Source organism: Sceloporus occidentalis, unplaced genomic scaffold, assembly GCF_023333645.1.
Source record: "Sceloporus occidentalis isolate IW3139 unplaced genomic scaffold, rSceOcc1.0.p SCAF_53, whole genome shotgun sequence".
NCBI classification, from domain to species: domain Eukaryota; kingdom Metazoa; phylum Chordata; class Lepidosauria; order Squamata; family Phrynosomatidae; genus Sceloporus; species Sceloporus occidentalis.
The window spans coordinates 1,666,134-1,681,270 of NW_028317033.1; the positions used below are offsets into that span (position 1 = coordinate 1,666,134).

Sequence of the window (15,137 nt, forward strand, 5' to 3'; positions counted from 1 at the left end):
AGATCACAAGTGAATTTCAATTGATCTATACATGCAAAGCTGGGTTTGTGTGTTAATGTGTTGATCTATACCTGCTATCGGCAGCAGGGTCTAATATTTATGTATATATTTATATATATAGTCAGCAGGGACTAATATTAATATATATATCGGCAACTGGGGCTAATATTAATATATATGGGCAGCAGGGGCTAATATATATATATATATGTTTTTTCAGTAGTATGATTAAATGGTGAAAATTATTAATGCCCCCCCAGTTTGACTGTGGTATCTTGTGTGCCCCCCCTATATATTGTTTCTAGAGTCGCCACTGCACACGCAACAGGATGTTGTAATTGTTTAATTCTAAGTTTAATTAGAGAAGGTTTAGCTTTGATGCTTGGTTACAACCTATTCAGAATTAACACCCTATATGTACAGGGAGACTTATCAGGCTACGCCGTGTGTGCTAACAATTTACTGTATGGCTTTGTTTGCTTGGTCTTGGCTTTGATGGTTTCTTTAAGCACTTTAACACAAAGCATTTATAAGCTACAACTTTCATGGGAAACTTACTCCCTGCTCTTAAAATCTGCTTTGCTTGGCTTCTTGTTTGCATGGAAAGCTCCTTCCCTGCTTCCCTAACACTGTAAACATTGTATAGCCTCATTTTCTATGAACAGATGACATCCTTACAGAGCTCTAACTCGGACCTGGGGCACCTGGGGCAAGATCAGAGGTCCCATTCTGCATTATGTCACATTCACTTCTGAAAACAGAAGAGGGTGCAGAGGTATTACCGCTAGATGACTCAAGTGCACCCCTCTTCTTGCAGTGCCTGGAAGTCTCCTTGCTGTCTGAACTGTGAAGACTAGATCTTGCCCCACAATTGTTAATTCCTGTTTTGATGGAAATTGGTGTATCCTCCTGTTTAAATGAGAATTGACATATCTGTCACATCATCCTTTGGACGTGGAACTCACTATTACTCTTCCAGAATTTCGAGCCTATTAACTGTTAATATTATGTAAGTGAGGATTTGGATTCTCTCTCTGTTGTCCCACACACATTTTATCTTTAGTCGCAGGCGGCTTTCCACTGTGTTGCTGCATTTCCTGCGACTTGTATGATGGGTCTTGGATTTGCTTTGTTTGACTTTGCTTGTGATTTCACTCCTGCTGCCTTGGATCACCCACTGACCCCAGAAGAGCGAAAACAGACACGTCCGGAGCAGAAACATCAAACACCCCCTGAGGTGCCAGGGAAGCAACTCTGTGCTGCTTACCCTCTTCCTGACTCATTTCCTCCAGCACCAGAATTACTAAGGCATTTCTTACTTAGCCTACTTATCTTCTAGGGCATCTGAGACAATATTCTATTAGATAACAATACGTAAGTGAAACACAGCAGGTATCTCTAAAAATGAGATACGTCACCTTAAATCACAAAATTAGAGATATCTTGGAGATGTTGCAATCTATGGAATTGTGTCTTTTTTCATCCTAACTATGTAAATATATCATACCGCCAAAGTGTCCCTCTTTGATGGACAGTCCCACACTATGCAGTGCACATCTGTCTATCATAGTGTTCTATACCTCTAAAACTCAACAGAAAATATGCTCATATAATAAACTAAGTAAACACATTATCCTTCTTAGAAATGCTTTATAAACAGCCATCAATAGGTCACAATTGTACCTAAAAAGTCTTAGCAAAGCCCTGCCCCAGTCGCACACCCCTTCCAGCCTTTTTAAGTGTTGGGATGTAGGCTATACAAAGCTATGTAGTTTTGCCGGTCATAAAGTATTGTTAACAAAACCATGCATTGATGATATGTTCAATAATGTTAATAGCGGACATGCCTGGGAACTCTCCAGGTATGATCCAGAGTCTGTGGGTGAATCCCTGATTTCTCTGGTCTCCTGGATCTTTACTATCTAGGAAAGGGGAGCCGCCTTCTGCTTTGCTGTTGATTCTATGCCTATGTTCCTGATGTGACAGCTCTGTCGTCTAAAATCGTAGCTCTGTGCAACAAAACAATTGTCATGGAATGGAAGGCATGTGGTTAACATGAGACCTGGCACTATTTTTGCTTTCATTTCATGATTGCATTTCCATTACCATAAGATCTGTAATTGGATGAATGCATGAATGTATATTGGGATCAAAATAATCATTTAATTGACCGCATTTAATGGGTCCACATACACTCACGCTGTCACTCGCTCTCTTACACTCACATAATGTAACCCAACACGAACTTCTGTCAAAAAAAGGTGGAACTGTGCCAACTGAGGGCAATATGACAACGCTAGCACCGCCATATTGACCGCACTTGCAGTCACATCCTCTTCCCCGATTGGAGGATTGGGGAGGACGTCACCGCAGGACTGACATTTTGGAGCATTGGATACACAGGCTAAAACATATTTTGTGACATTCAGTATAGTGATATGTATCTATTATTTATATATGGCTAATAGATGTGCTTTACAGATATAGTGCAATAAAAGGAGATACAATAAGCATTGTCATAAAAAGGTAGGTAAATAAATACACAAAAGAAAGCATGCTTTGATAAATGAGGCAACCTGTTTGATATAGTCTACCTGTTGTTTTGTTTGTTGTAGTAATAGATTGTTAGGATATACACCCTGTGTTGATGTTATGCTTTGTGTAGATATTCTGGTATGCTATATGTAAACACATACCTGCTATACACTGGAGTATGCTTATGCTTATTCAGCGAAGAACATATTTTGACGTTCATGTCACTGAAGGGTAGGTAACCTACCTTCAAGTAAACACTGTATTCATGAGAGCAAATATTTGACATATATTTTATTCCTGGTCACACACATATCAATGTTTTGAGTGGGATTGTGGGATATGATAAAGAAGGGTCATGGAGTATAAAAGTTTACAAACAAACTTTGCTGTTCCCCTACAGGTCTTTGTATTTTGCCATGCTCTTCTGCAGCTTTCTCAGCTTCTGTACAGTGCCTACTTCAAGAGTAGTTTGACCACCATCGAGAAACGCTTTGGTCTTTCAAGCTCTTCCTCAGGACTTCTCTCCAGCATCCATGAGGTGAGTATATGGCTGGTTTAAGAGCTTGTGGCAATGTTCACCTTACCTTTACATATTTTTGTCTTTACTCACTGACATGGTTGTTTTTAGCTTTCAATTTTGACCACCACAGATGCCCTCTCAGTGGAATACAGTAACTGTTCAGCCTATCTATTTAACTAATGAAGGTTTTACCAGTAGTGAAGACTTAAAGGCCTTTAAAACTATTTGTCATTACATTTCATTGCATGGACCACATAAGCCTTAAACCATTGAGAATTGTACTATTCATCAGTGAATGTTTTCTTTTCTTACACAAGCAAAACTCATTTCACTGTAGAGACCAATATATGTGTTAACATTGCATCAGAGATGACAACTTGGCAACAAGGCTGACATTTTCCTGCTTATGTGACAACCACCTGTTGACTTCTGTGTCTAGAAAATAATTTTTCATGTTCACACCTGCATTGTGTAAATGTAAACCAAATCCTGTGTGGTGCTTCAGACTCTGCGGGGTGCTGGAGGACTTGGGACATCTGACTTTTTGCTTTTAGCCCCACAGTGCTAGCTTTATAGATCAGCATTGTCTGGTGCATTTATCAAACTTTTCTACCATCTCGTTTCTCAGATCAGCAATGCTGTGCTCATCATCTTTGTCAGCTACTTCGGAAGCAGGGTCCACCGGCCACGTGTCATTGGTGTTGGTGGATTACTTCTAGCTCTCGGAACGTTCCTTCTCACGGTGCCACACTTCTTGTCGGAGAAGTATCAGTACACCACACTGGAAAACGGTATATACTAGAGCCAGTAAAAAAGGCAAAAGATTTGATAATTCACTATTTGGCAGGTACAGATAACTAATGTATCCCATATTTCCTTACTAAGTCAGGGTGGTAGCATAACCTTTGCTCCGCAAATAAAGCTCACCCATCTATTGTCATAGCATACACCTAGGAACTAATATCTTTAAATAAAGCACCTTTTGTATACATACTTAAGCACACCAATAATTACACACAAAGAAGCATACATAGGGTGAAGATACAAGCACCAAACAGCTTACAGTCTAAAGCTATCACGACCCACAGGAATACGCTGGCTGAAGTGACAGGGCATGGGGCAGGGCAACCACACGTCCCCACAGGTTAAACGCCAAGGCATCTGTGGCCACATGTCATGCAACTGTGACCTGCATGAATAACATTTTGCTATTGCAGTCCTGGTAAAGCTGATATGCATTCTCAGGTATGCGGGAACACAAAGGAGGGAAGCCTGCGGGATCCGTAGACAGCCCAGGACTAGATGATACAGATAATATAGGTCTTACAAGTCCTATCACTAAACCCGCAACATTAACTAGACAACAGGACTAAAAAGAGGGAAACACAAAAAGAACCAGATTGGTTAGAAGCAGACACCAGGCTTAAGATCATCTGATAATACACCCGAACATTTGTTGCATTAAACTGTAAAATAATCCACTGACATTTCTACCTAATTAAATGTCTGTTTTTATCTGAGCAGGAAACCAGTCTCATCATGGAGAGCTGTGTACAGGAGAGAACAGAACATCACCCTGTGTGGGTACAAATAGCCTGACACCAGAAGCTTCCGGCCCAGGGGCCACCAATATGTGGGCCGTCATGATAGTGGGACAGCTGCTGGCTGGAATTGGCACGGTCCCCATCCAGCCTTTTGGCATTTCCTACATAGATGACTTTGCAGGACCAAATAATTCTCCATTGTACATCGGTAAGTAGTGTTCTACAGAAACACGTGCATCATAACCTACTTGGGCTATAAACAATCTAACGCACGCTTTTTATATCCCTCTGTCTCCAGCCATGCTATTCGCAGTGTCTGTTTTTGGCCCAGCCTTTGGATATCTTTTGGGCTCAGTAGTCCTCACAATGTATGTTGATGTTGGAAGAGTGAATCCAGGTAAGTAAAAACTAAGAATTCTTGTGAACCAGTCCGTTCTTATCTATCCTTACAATATGTGCTTTAACATTTAGTGTAGTCAAAAGTGAGAAAATACTGTGCAACTGTTACTTATTATAAATATATCTAAGTATTTATCTACTTTTCTGTGTCTGTTTTGTATTTCAGAGGATGTAACCATCAGCCCCAGAGACCCTCGTTGGATAGGCGCTTGGTGGGTTGGCCTTCTCATAGCGTCAGGCTGCATGGTTATTACATCCCTTCCTTATTTCTTCTTTCCACGACACATGACTAAATCAGAGGTAAAAGCTTCTACCCGATGCATCTTACATGTGGAATATATTTTACAATTTGAACTGTATGGTTGTCTGATTGTATACATAGTATAGTGCAGGGAGCATAATGTATATGTCACTAATGGCATAGATACCATATACATGTATATTGTGGTATATACCTGTATATTGTGGTTTTCCTTTTTCCTATGTGGTTGGAATGATCAACAAGCATCTCAACAATTAGAAATTACAGAGTTCGTACAAATCCATATGATAGGTTTCAGAAGAACAGATTTGAGCAGGTGTAACAGCTCGAAATAGCCTGCATTATTTTCAGCTACAAACATCATTAGGAAACTCCATAAGACTTCCAATGAGATTTACATGATTTCTGTGTGATAGCAACGGGCTGGAAAAGTCACTTGTTATGCATATAATGGCATTTCTGTAAATATGGGTGTATGAGATGGCTCGTTACTAAACCTTCAGCTCCAGTCCTGTAGTAGTCAACAAAAGTCATTATAAGTAATTAATGTAAGTAGCAAGCATTCCATTGTACATTGCACACCGCCACTGAAAGGGTATGGTTTGTCTCAGTGTCGGTTAACAAACTTGGACTCAGTATATTAAAAAAGGCACTGGAGCTGTGTGCTCATCTAGTCTGTCCATTTAACCACATATTATAAAACCTTATCGATATATGGTCTTATGCTCAGGGTAGCCTTATGCCCACCAAGGGCAGACTATATTGAAAATAATCCCACTTCATAAGAATACTTATAAAGTTGGCTACCTCAAGCCCTGTAAGTTGTCATCAAACCACAGCAGCCACAGCCACATTAGGAAAGTAGTATGTTTAACCAAATAGCATAGACGACATAGTTTTTAATGAAACACAATGTCATTATTAAATTACCCCCCCCCCCCCCTTTCTTTTTTCTTAGAAATGTGCCACAGAGGAGAACGTTCTAAGAAAAGTGCCGGATGTCAAGAACGAGGAAGGCTCTCTGTGCAGCTTTATTAAGAGTAAGGAGACTTGACCACAGGGGGTTCCAAGTTAGCCATATCAAAGGAAGAACAGAACACATGTTCATTTACTAGACACTTGCCCACAATAACAAAAAAACATCCCTGCAGCGCTATAATACTCAGTACATTGTTTTCCTGAAATACTTCCAGTGTTAGTGAAACTCTAATTATAGTCACTTGCTGGAAAAAAAGGTCTTACAGTATTTCCAATGTTCCTAAATCTGATATTTAGATAGGAAGACAGATCCTCCATTCCTTTCTAGATTCCAAAACAAAATTGCAGGAAGGATACAGTTACTCAAACCAGCAAGGCATGTCAAAGTACACAAATAAAACCACAAAAATAGTATTTCCAGATACAATGATTAAATGATGATATATACCGGTATGTATGTGTATGTATATACTTATATATATAATAAGTGCATGGTTACTTCTTCCCATTCAGCTGTCTTCTTAGTTAAGTTGGATGATTGATGTTGATTGCTTCAGGTAGGTACAATCAGGAGAAGGAAAGAACTTCATGACAAGACAGTGATTATATATGCTTGTTCTGACGCATTTTGCCATCAGTATCAGATTCCCAGACGTAAACATAAAGATACCTGACATAGAACTAATGGTATCCAAAATGATTACATCAATTAACAAAGAAAAAGCTCGAGCCATGAATAGTTTTAATGAACACAGTAGAGCTAAAAGGTAAATTCACAATCAACATAAACAACGTAACTGTAGAACATCTGTAACAGGAGTCGAACCTGTTTACTATTCATCTACAGATTATCATTTTGTAAAGAGAGTTCCAGAAATCTCTTTCAAACAAATACAGACATGCCTGTCTTACATAAATGTGATGTTTTTTTTCATTGCTGTCAGCAAAATGAAACTTCACGAGATCTGCGGGACACATTTACATGCTTTTCCCTAAAGGCAAGGTTTTCATTTGTGATACCAGAGAGTGTTATTGGCTCTCTGCTGATACGGTAGGGAAAAGGGCAACGTTTGTGACTGTGGTCCCCTGGGAATTAAGAGAAATATTGGCTCTAAAAATTGGCAGAATCGGCTTAAAAATATCCCCTAAGTGTAAAATAAAAACTAATGAACAGGAACAAACACTAAACCACATAAACCATATACCTAGTGTTTAGAGGTAAACATTTGGGTTTCTTCTCGTCATGTCACCATGATATGGTCAGCCATTACAATATAAGCATGCAGCATTGTCTTGACTTGCAGGGTTCCCGCGTTACTTTGTCCGGATGCTTCTGAATCCTCTCTTCTTGATTCTGGTCCTTGCCCAGTGCAGCTTCTCTTCAGTCATTGCTGCACTATCCACCTTCCTCAACAAGTTCCTGGAGAAGCAGTATGGATCCAGCACGTCATACGCTAACTTACTTATTGGTCAGTACCTTGGGGTATAACATTCTTCTAGAGCTGAATCTAAATGGGACACAATTAAGAGATTATATGGGGTGAATCTGTGAACAATACAGTACATTTAATAAAATGTTCATTCTTTAATGCTGTAAAGTTCTGAAGTCATAAAATGCAAGTCCATTTTGGAAACATAGACATCCTTATTTCCATTCTAGATCCCCATTCTATATCTCACCACTACAGATGCTTAGCTTTGGTATTGTAAACAGTGGGTCCAGTTGCTCATCAATCCATGACTTGAAGCTCGGAGTTTGAATTAGTTTAATCAAAGTTCTTTTTTGGCTAATAAAGATAATATATACAGTACAGCAAAGGAAAGATTCACTTCAAAAACCACAATGTGTAAAACTTAACACAAACATTTACATACAAAATAAATACATTTTCCAGCAAAATGTAAATTCTGTTCAATTCCACTCATTTTGTTTTCTGCAGGAGCCGTGAATCTGCCTTTTGCTGCTCTGGGGATGCTAATAGGAGGGATCATCATGAAACGATACTGTTTTACTGTGAAAATAATTCCCCGTTTTGCGCTTGGTGTCCTCTTTGTCTCCGTTATGATGTGCCTCCCCATCTTTTTCATGGGCTGCCCTACGCAGAAGCTGGGATTCAACACTTTATCAAGGTACCAAGCTTCCTGACATATAAATCCCAATTTTTTAGGTGGTAACATCTGTGAATATGTTAGTGAGTTCCACTCTTGCATTCCCTTTTTTTACAAAAAAATGTTCAAAAGAGAACCTGAAGATTTACGTATTTTTTCTTCAAAGTTTTTATGTTCATTATTGCTTGTTCTTGCAATTAAATCAGGGAGCAATATGTTAAATTCACAGATTTCCCACACCGATGTGCAGCCATTATATTATAATTACTTATTGACTTATAAAGCTCCATCATATTCTGCAGCGCTGTACAATGAATGGGTAAACAAGACATACTAAATAGTGCATAACATAACAATTTAACATACAGAAACATCAAGCAAGGCGGCCCTGTTCAAACAAGTTTACATTCTAGAAGAGGGCCACTTTGAAGTTAAAATGTCAATTGTGACAATATATAGAAGACACAAGCAGAATAGTTTTATAGTTTTTAAGCATTGCATTCGAATCGAATGACCTTTTTTCCCCTGACAATGGACTATTAATCTCCCAGTTCATTCTGTAAGAGTCTGACTGGTCCAGGGTCTGCCTCAAAGAGGAACTGAACATCTTATACCTATACCCATACCCGGGTGAAGCACCACTTCTCCGGGTCAAGACCCGAATTCTCCGGGTCGCGGGAGTGGGGTCTTGACACGCCCCGCTCCCCACCCATTTTCCCTTTAAATTGTGGTGTTTCCCGCTGCTGTCAGCAGGAACGCCCCCGACGTCAGTGGGAACTCTCACCGATGTCACAGGGCTGCCCACCAACGTCAGTGGGCAGTCCTGGCCACGTCCCGCAAGGGAAGGCTTCGTGTAGCCGGAGCCCAGAAATTCCCATGTATACCATCTCTATAATAGAGAAGTGTGAGAGTGGTATAGACAATATTTGTGTCTCCGCTTCTCCATATGAATCAGAACTCATGCTTGCATGTCTATAAAATGTTTGGTACACACAAACAAGATTTGTCTCATTATCACTTGGCCAAGTGCCTTTGCTTCTAATTGTGATGCTTTAGGTAAATGTGAAACCGGAGACAATTGTTCAATCTAGAGCTAATCTCCCTTAGAGTAACTAAACCGTATGTTTCGGAAAGGAATGTGACGAAAGACATATATTCTCCTCTTTGGTGTGGGCATGTAGAAACACAGAATTAGCAGATCAAAACCATTCACATAGTCTGCCCATAATTTTGCTTGCTGTTACACCTCAAGCTTTGTCTTGTTCAGCCTTTTGCATGTTTTGTTAAACACGTGCTAATGTCAATATCAATTTTCTTGATAACTTTATGTTTAATTCATTCTCCTATTTAGAGATAGTGCTGTGGAATCTACCAGAGCTCTATGTAAAGACGCTAATGTCTCTAAGTACTGTCTACAACTATTTTGCTAGTTCCGCAGTGGTATATCCCCAACTATTCACGCGAGCACCCGCGGTCTCACCTGTGCTACACTATGGATAGTATTAAATATAACGATATACCTCCTCTCTGACTGATGTCTCACTTTGCTTTGTATCGTCAGTTCCCAGGCTTGTATCAAACGGTGTAGCTGCCTAGACTCAGCCTTCCATCCCGTTTGTGGGTCTGATGGAGTAGAACATCTGTCCCCCTGTCACGCAGGCTGCAGCGCATTCAACTCTACATCAAAAGTAAGTCATCCATAGCCGTAGTTACCACGGAGGATTAATTACATAAATATTACAATATATATAATATTTTCTAGCATGAATTATGATATACCGGTATATATAACCAATAGTTCATCCATGGGATGTTCTTTTAGAAACATAAGGACAATGGAAACCAAATCAACAGTGATTTAACCATATTCACGACATATGAGGTGGAAATTAATGTAGATTGCAAAAAAAGATGATTAATTTGCTATTAAAACTCTTTTCATGGAAATGTCAAAATTCCATTAAAACAACATTTTCAATCATAACAAAACAGCAAATAAGATACACAAGAGTGGTACTACTTATGGTAAGGACTCTTGAAGAGTACAGGACAATGTCAGTGGTTAAAATAATATGATATACGTTATCGATACTTAGGGTATGTATCATTTAATACCCCTGTCTCGCCTTCCTTCTACAGACCTACTTCAGATGCTCCTGTATGTTTGATGGATCGGATGCCGGGACGGCACAGTCGGGTTCCTGTCCGCTCAGCTGTTCCCACCTATTGCTGCCAGTCATGTTCCTCATCTCATTTGCTGGGCTTGTCGCCTGCCTTTGCCACAATCCTTTATATATGATGGTGTTACGGTATGTGGCCTCTGTAGCTGTACTTTTTCTTGTCACCAACTCCCAGTCCAGGTATATTTTCTCACGCGTCTGATCTCTTTACTTGTAGAGTGGTGCCGCAAGATGAAAAGTCATTTGCAATCGGAGTTCAGTTTCTTCTCATGAGGCTTTTAGGTGAGTCTGTGAGCCAAACATAGGAAGATGCATCTCAGGCCAAGAAACTACGTTTGCTGGCCACAAGACTTTGGGAAAGGGAAATTTATTCAGAAAATATTTTTCCACAATGAGCAGGAATATTTAAAACACAATTCAGTGGTTTTTTATGCTTACATACTCTACCAAAAATGTGTTGGCTTTAGGAACTCTAGTTAACTTGTTAACTCGCAAAGTGCTGTTTTATTTGAACAGTAAAATTCTACCCGATTATTGTCAATTCTAGTTGTATGACTAGGTAAGCATTTGTTTATTATAGATAAGAAACAGAAAATGACCTTCTTGCAAACTGAAAAACATGATATTTAAACACATTTATGATGCCTTATGCCACACGACCATGTTTACACTGTATAATGTTTACTACTGACTTCCAAACTGAGTTGTTAACAAACTTCATGCCATATTAAGCTTCATGGCAGCTTCCCATTCATTCTCTGCTTCCCAGTCGCAAAGGACACCTCCTTTGAGGTAGAAAGTGAGTGTTCCATGTCGCTCCCAAAAAAACCTTTACCGATATACCAACAATTATATATTTTTTTAGTTTGGACTGAAAGCCAACTTGGTGTTTGTGTGTGAAATTGGTAAAAGACATGTAACTGTTATTCCCAGCATACCACCAGGTACAACTGTCCAGCGCTTTCCATAATCTCTGAAATTATTTGGTCAATGAAAATGATGAATAGTTTTTTTATAATCATGAGACTAAGCTACTCTGTATGTTTCACAGCTTGGTTGCCGGCACCTGCTCTGTTTGGACTAGTAATTGACTCTACGTGTATCAAGTGGGATACTCCATGCAGTGGGAAAAGAGGAGCGTGCCGGTATTACGATAACGATCTTCTGCGCAACAGGTATCTTAATAGCACTAGTGTAATTCATCTTTCATCATTCATTAAATGTTTATCACAAGCAGAATCCACCAGGTTATTAGTGTGTTTGGTAAAGCAGAGTAAGTGGGCTGTAGATCAGGGTGGTAGGTTGTTGTGAGGAGCCCAGATAAGTGATTTCTTACTAGTTCTCCTTTCATGGACACAGCCAAGGCCATGTATGCTTTTCTATCAGTCTCTCTAACCAACCATTCTCCCTCTGCAGGTACCTGGGGCTTCAGATGGGATACAAAATTCTAGGAATCTTGCTACTCGGCATCATTACCTGGAAAGTCAAAAAAAGCAAAGAATACAATGTCCAACAGAAGGAATCTGGCGTAGCATAAAACTCTTCACAATAACCCAGTTCAAAAGACTCTTGGGCGTTTGTCCCACCCTGAAACGGTTTTCTTCAGGGGTCTGATACTTCTAGCAATGCAAGCTACAGGTCAGCGGCTGTGATAAGGTCGCGGGGGAAAAGACCTGAAATACATTTTTGAAGGCACTTCCGACTTAGAGACAGGGAAAAACCAAAATTCATCTGGAGAGCAACTAGAATGTTTGCAATCTGTGAAAATTGACTGGTATAGCAACAAGAATTCCAGAAGAAAATTAAATTATTGTTCGTTTATCACATAGGTCCATCACTGTTTTGTTGGCATTAATTGCACTTTTTTTTACAGAAAATACATTTAAAAAATTATAGGTTTTCCCCTAAATATCAAACTGCTATATTTGAAGTTAGAAATGTTGCTATATTTGTCTTAATCCCTATCTGCCACAATTTATATACATCACAGCCCATAGAAGATATGTATCTATGGTTATACCTTACATCTAACTTTGCCAGGTGGTCACCTGGTTGTGAAATGCTGCCAAATAGATAATGATGTTTCTGATAGGAAAGGTGGCATTTTTGTGAATAGGTTACCAAGCAGTATTGGTGTAAAGTCTTGCAATCAGCATGATGAACTTTGGCCCAACTATAAAACAGTCGGATGCACGTGTTCCTTTAAGAAAGTGTAATTATTGTCATTATTGTAAGATCCTTTATTATTGAGCACACTTTATTTGAGCCTGCTGAAGTCAGGAAAGTGGTTATCATATGGCAGGGAATGTAGACAGTAAATAAATGTGTTTTTGGAAAAAGTAAAAGGTCACCAACACTGAGGTTTCTGGTCCAAAGGTATATTTGTAGACTAGATAGTGCTGATTATACAGAGGTTGGTAATGCTTAGATACAGCAGACCTACAACCTAGGTCCAGGTAAGATCAATGAACCCTCTCACGGGTAACAATCCAAAGTTTAGGAAAATACTTGGCATTCTCCTCTGTTGTTTGGCAGTGACACCCAAAACCAGTGATAACCAAATCCCTTGCTATGTAGCCCTGTCCCCTACTGGTGTCCCTTACAAAGTTTGTGGTTTTTTTCAATGTAAAGCAAATTTTGTCCATTAAAATAACATGAAATGGATGAGAAATACAGCACAGACGTTGTTAATGGTCTAAATAACTATTGTAGATGGAAACGGCTGGGTTTTAATGGAATATCTTCATAGGCGTACAGAGTCCCTTTATCACTCCCTTCACTCCTGTGTTACATTGGCACGTTGTGTTCGCTGATCCAAGTTTAAGTTTAAAAGGCTAATTGATCGTTAGAAACCCCTTTTGCTATTATGTTACAGCTAGAAATGTCCTTGTTTTCCATGAAAGCAGCTAAGTGACCCCATGAACGATAGTATACAGTATATACTCTAAACGTTCATGTGATGAGGTTGCAACTCACTGATCCATGAACGTGAGGTTTTGTCGTCAACACTGCACAGATCTGTAAATCTCGTTCTAATGGTTTATAGTGTAACCTTCAATACTCTTTCCACAAGGGCTAGCTTACATTATGACTATTCACAAGGACCAGAGTAGAACTTGGCCTGAAAATACAGGCTCTCCCTTCTCCTTGCCCACTATTACAAAGGGAGTCTGAACTAATCAATATCATCCAGCACAAAACAAAAGACTATCTAATGGGGTGCAATAATCATGCAGATTGTGATAAACGCTTAAAACTTTCCCGTGGATGGATTTGTCATTCATGCATATTGATTAGTTTGTGTACACATTATTGCATAGTATTTTAAGTTTCTAAAACTGTAAAATGTAGGATCTGTCTCTGGGTGAACACAGAGGCTGCCATGTCTCACGAATAAACTATGTTGGGAGTTCCCTTAATTTTATCTTTCAAAGAGTTACCCAGCCGTAATCCGTTCACTGACACTCACTACCTTTCATTAGACAAATACCCAGGCCATTTACTGATATACAAAAGCAACTTTGTTTAGTCTTGTGTACGCTGGTATATTATTTTTACGTTTGTCATGTAAATTTTATTTAAACATGTATGTCTTATGTAGTATTGGAGATATCTCGCTCATTATCTTAGTTAATATATATCTCTCTCGCTGCCGATATCATATAGAGGCTTAGACGTTGCTACTCATTGTCACTTGAGATATTAAATCCGCTGTTGGTGTGTTCTTGCTGGTGAAGGACTGGGACCCTTGCACAATATCTGTGCAATAGATTAGGACTCTGATCCCCCCCCCACACCTTCCTCAACTGGATTCCACAACACAGCTCAGCCCCCCCCCCCCTTGGAATCCCTGACAATAGGATCAGATTGGGTTCCCTATGATATCACTCTGCAGTTCTCTTTCTTGTTAATTTTGTCTGAAATAAAGACATTTCTAATACAGTGTGGAACACAATTGTGGTGTAGCGTACAATAGTCTATTTAGCCAAAATACATGGTTACCACGGGTTCCATAACCGTCTCAGCCAATAACTTAAATAAACGTGCAAATTTCCAAGCCTTTTAGACATGTTTCTACATTATAGGAACCTGCGTCCTGTAACCAGAAATAGTTAAAAACTCTTCCGGGTGCCTATATTGCTTTCAGGAATATTTCCTGCTTACCTATGTGCATGCCATTTTTTAGAACAAAGCTTCATTAAAAATATAATAATTATTATTGTTTATTATTATTATTATTATTACTACTTTATATACCGCCATCATATTCCACAGCACCGTACAATGAGTGGACATAAGATCTAGTGCCTAACATGACAATCTGGACAGAAACAAAATGTCAAGAGGGTCCTGCTCAAATGAGCTTACAATGTAGAAGTAATACACATTCAGGGCTGTTGCCATGGTAAAGCATAAAATAACTTGGAGAGCACCCCATTATGCCCTATTTTTGTAACTTTCCAAAGGTTTCTAACTTTCCAAATGTTTCTAATTTCACGGAAGCCTTTGGTCTTCCTGGTGACCTTTACAAGAGTAGACTACGAGTCTATGATGATCCCCGACACAGAGGATCAAGAAATTCAAGTCAGTGAATTACATGACTTCATGGG

At 39.3% G+C, this 15,137-nt stretch overlaps 1 protein-coding gene across 1 annotated transcript; it reads left to right on the plus strand.

The window, feature by feature from the left end:
- The first annotated feature begins 1,818 nt into the window (after window positions 1–1,818).
- On the plus strand, window positions 1,819–12,064 carry LOC149288171 (solute carrier organic anion transporter family member 2A1-like). Its single transcript, XM_089492063.1, has 14 exons — window positions 1,819–1,834; window positions 2,934–3,073; window positions 3,684–3,846; window positions 4,580–4,807; window positions 4,898–4,996; window positions 5,165–5,298; window positions 6,219–6,300; window positions 7,543–7,707; window positions 8,179–8,368; window positions 9,909–10,035; window positions 10,487–10,656; window positions 10,745–10,809; window positions 11,579–11,702; window positions 11,944–12,064. The coding sequence occupies exons 1-14, from the start codon at window positions 1,819–1,821 to the stop codon at window positions 12,062–12,064; spliced, it is 1,824 nt and encodes a 607-aa protein (XP_089348189.1).
- The last annotated feature ends 3,073 nt before the right edge of the window (window positions 12,065–15,137 follow it).

Excerpts from the sequence above, each read along its gene's own strand:
- LOC149288171 (XM_089492063.1), top strand. Across the intron at positions 10,657-10,744 it reads TTATATATGATGGTGTTACG|AGTGGTGCCGCAAGATGAAA; the intron begins GTATGTGGCCTC and ends CTTTACTTGTAG. Across the intron at positions 11,703-11,943 it reads AACGATCTTCTGCGCAACAG|GTACCTGGGGCTTCAGATGG; the intron begins GTATCTTAATAG and ends CTCCCTCTGCAG.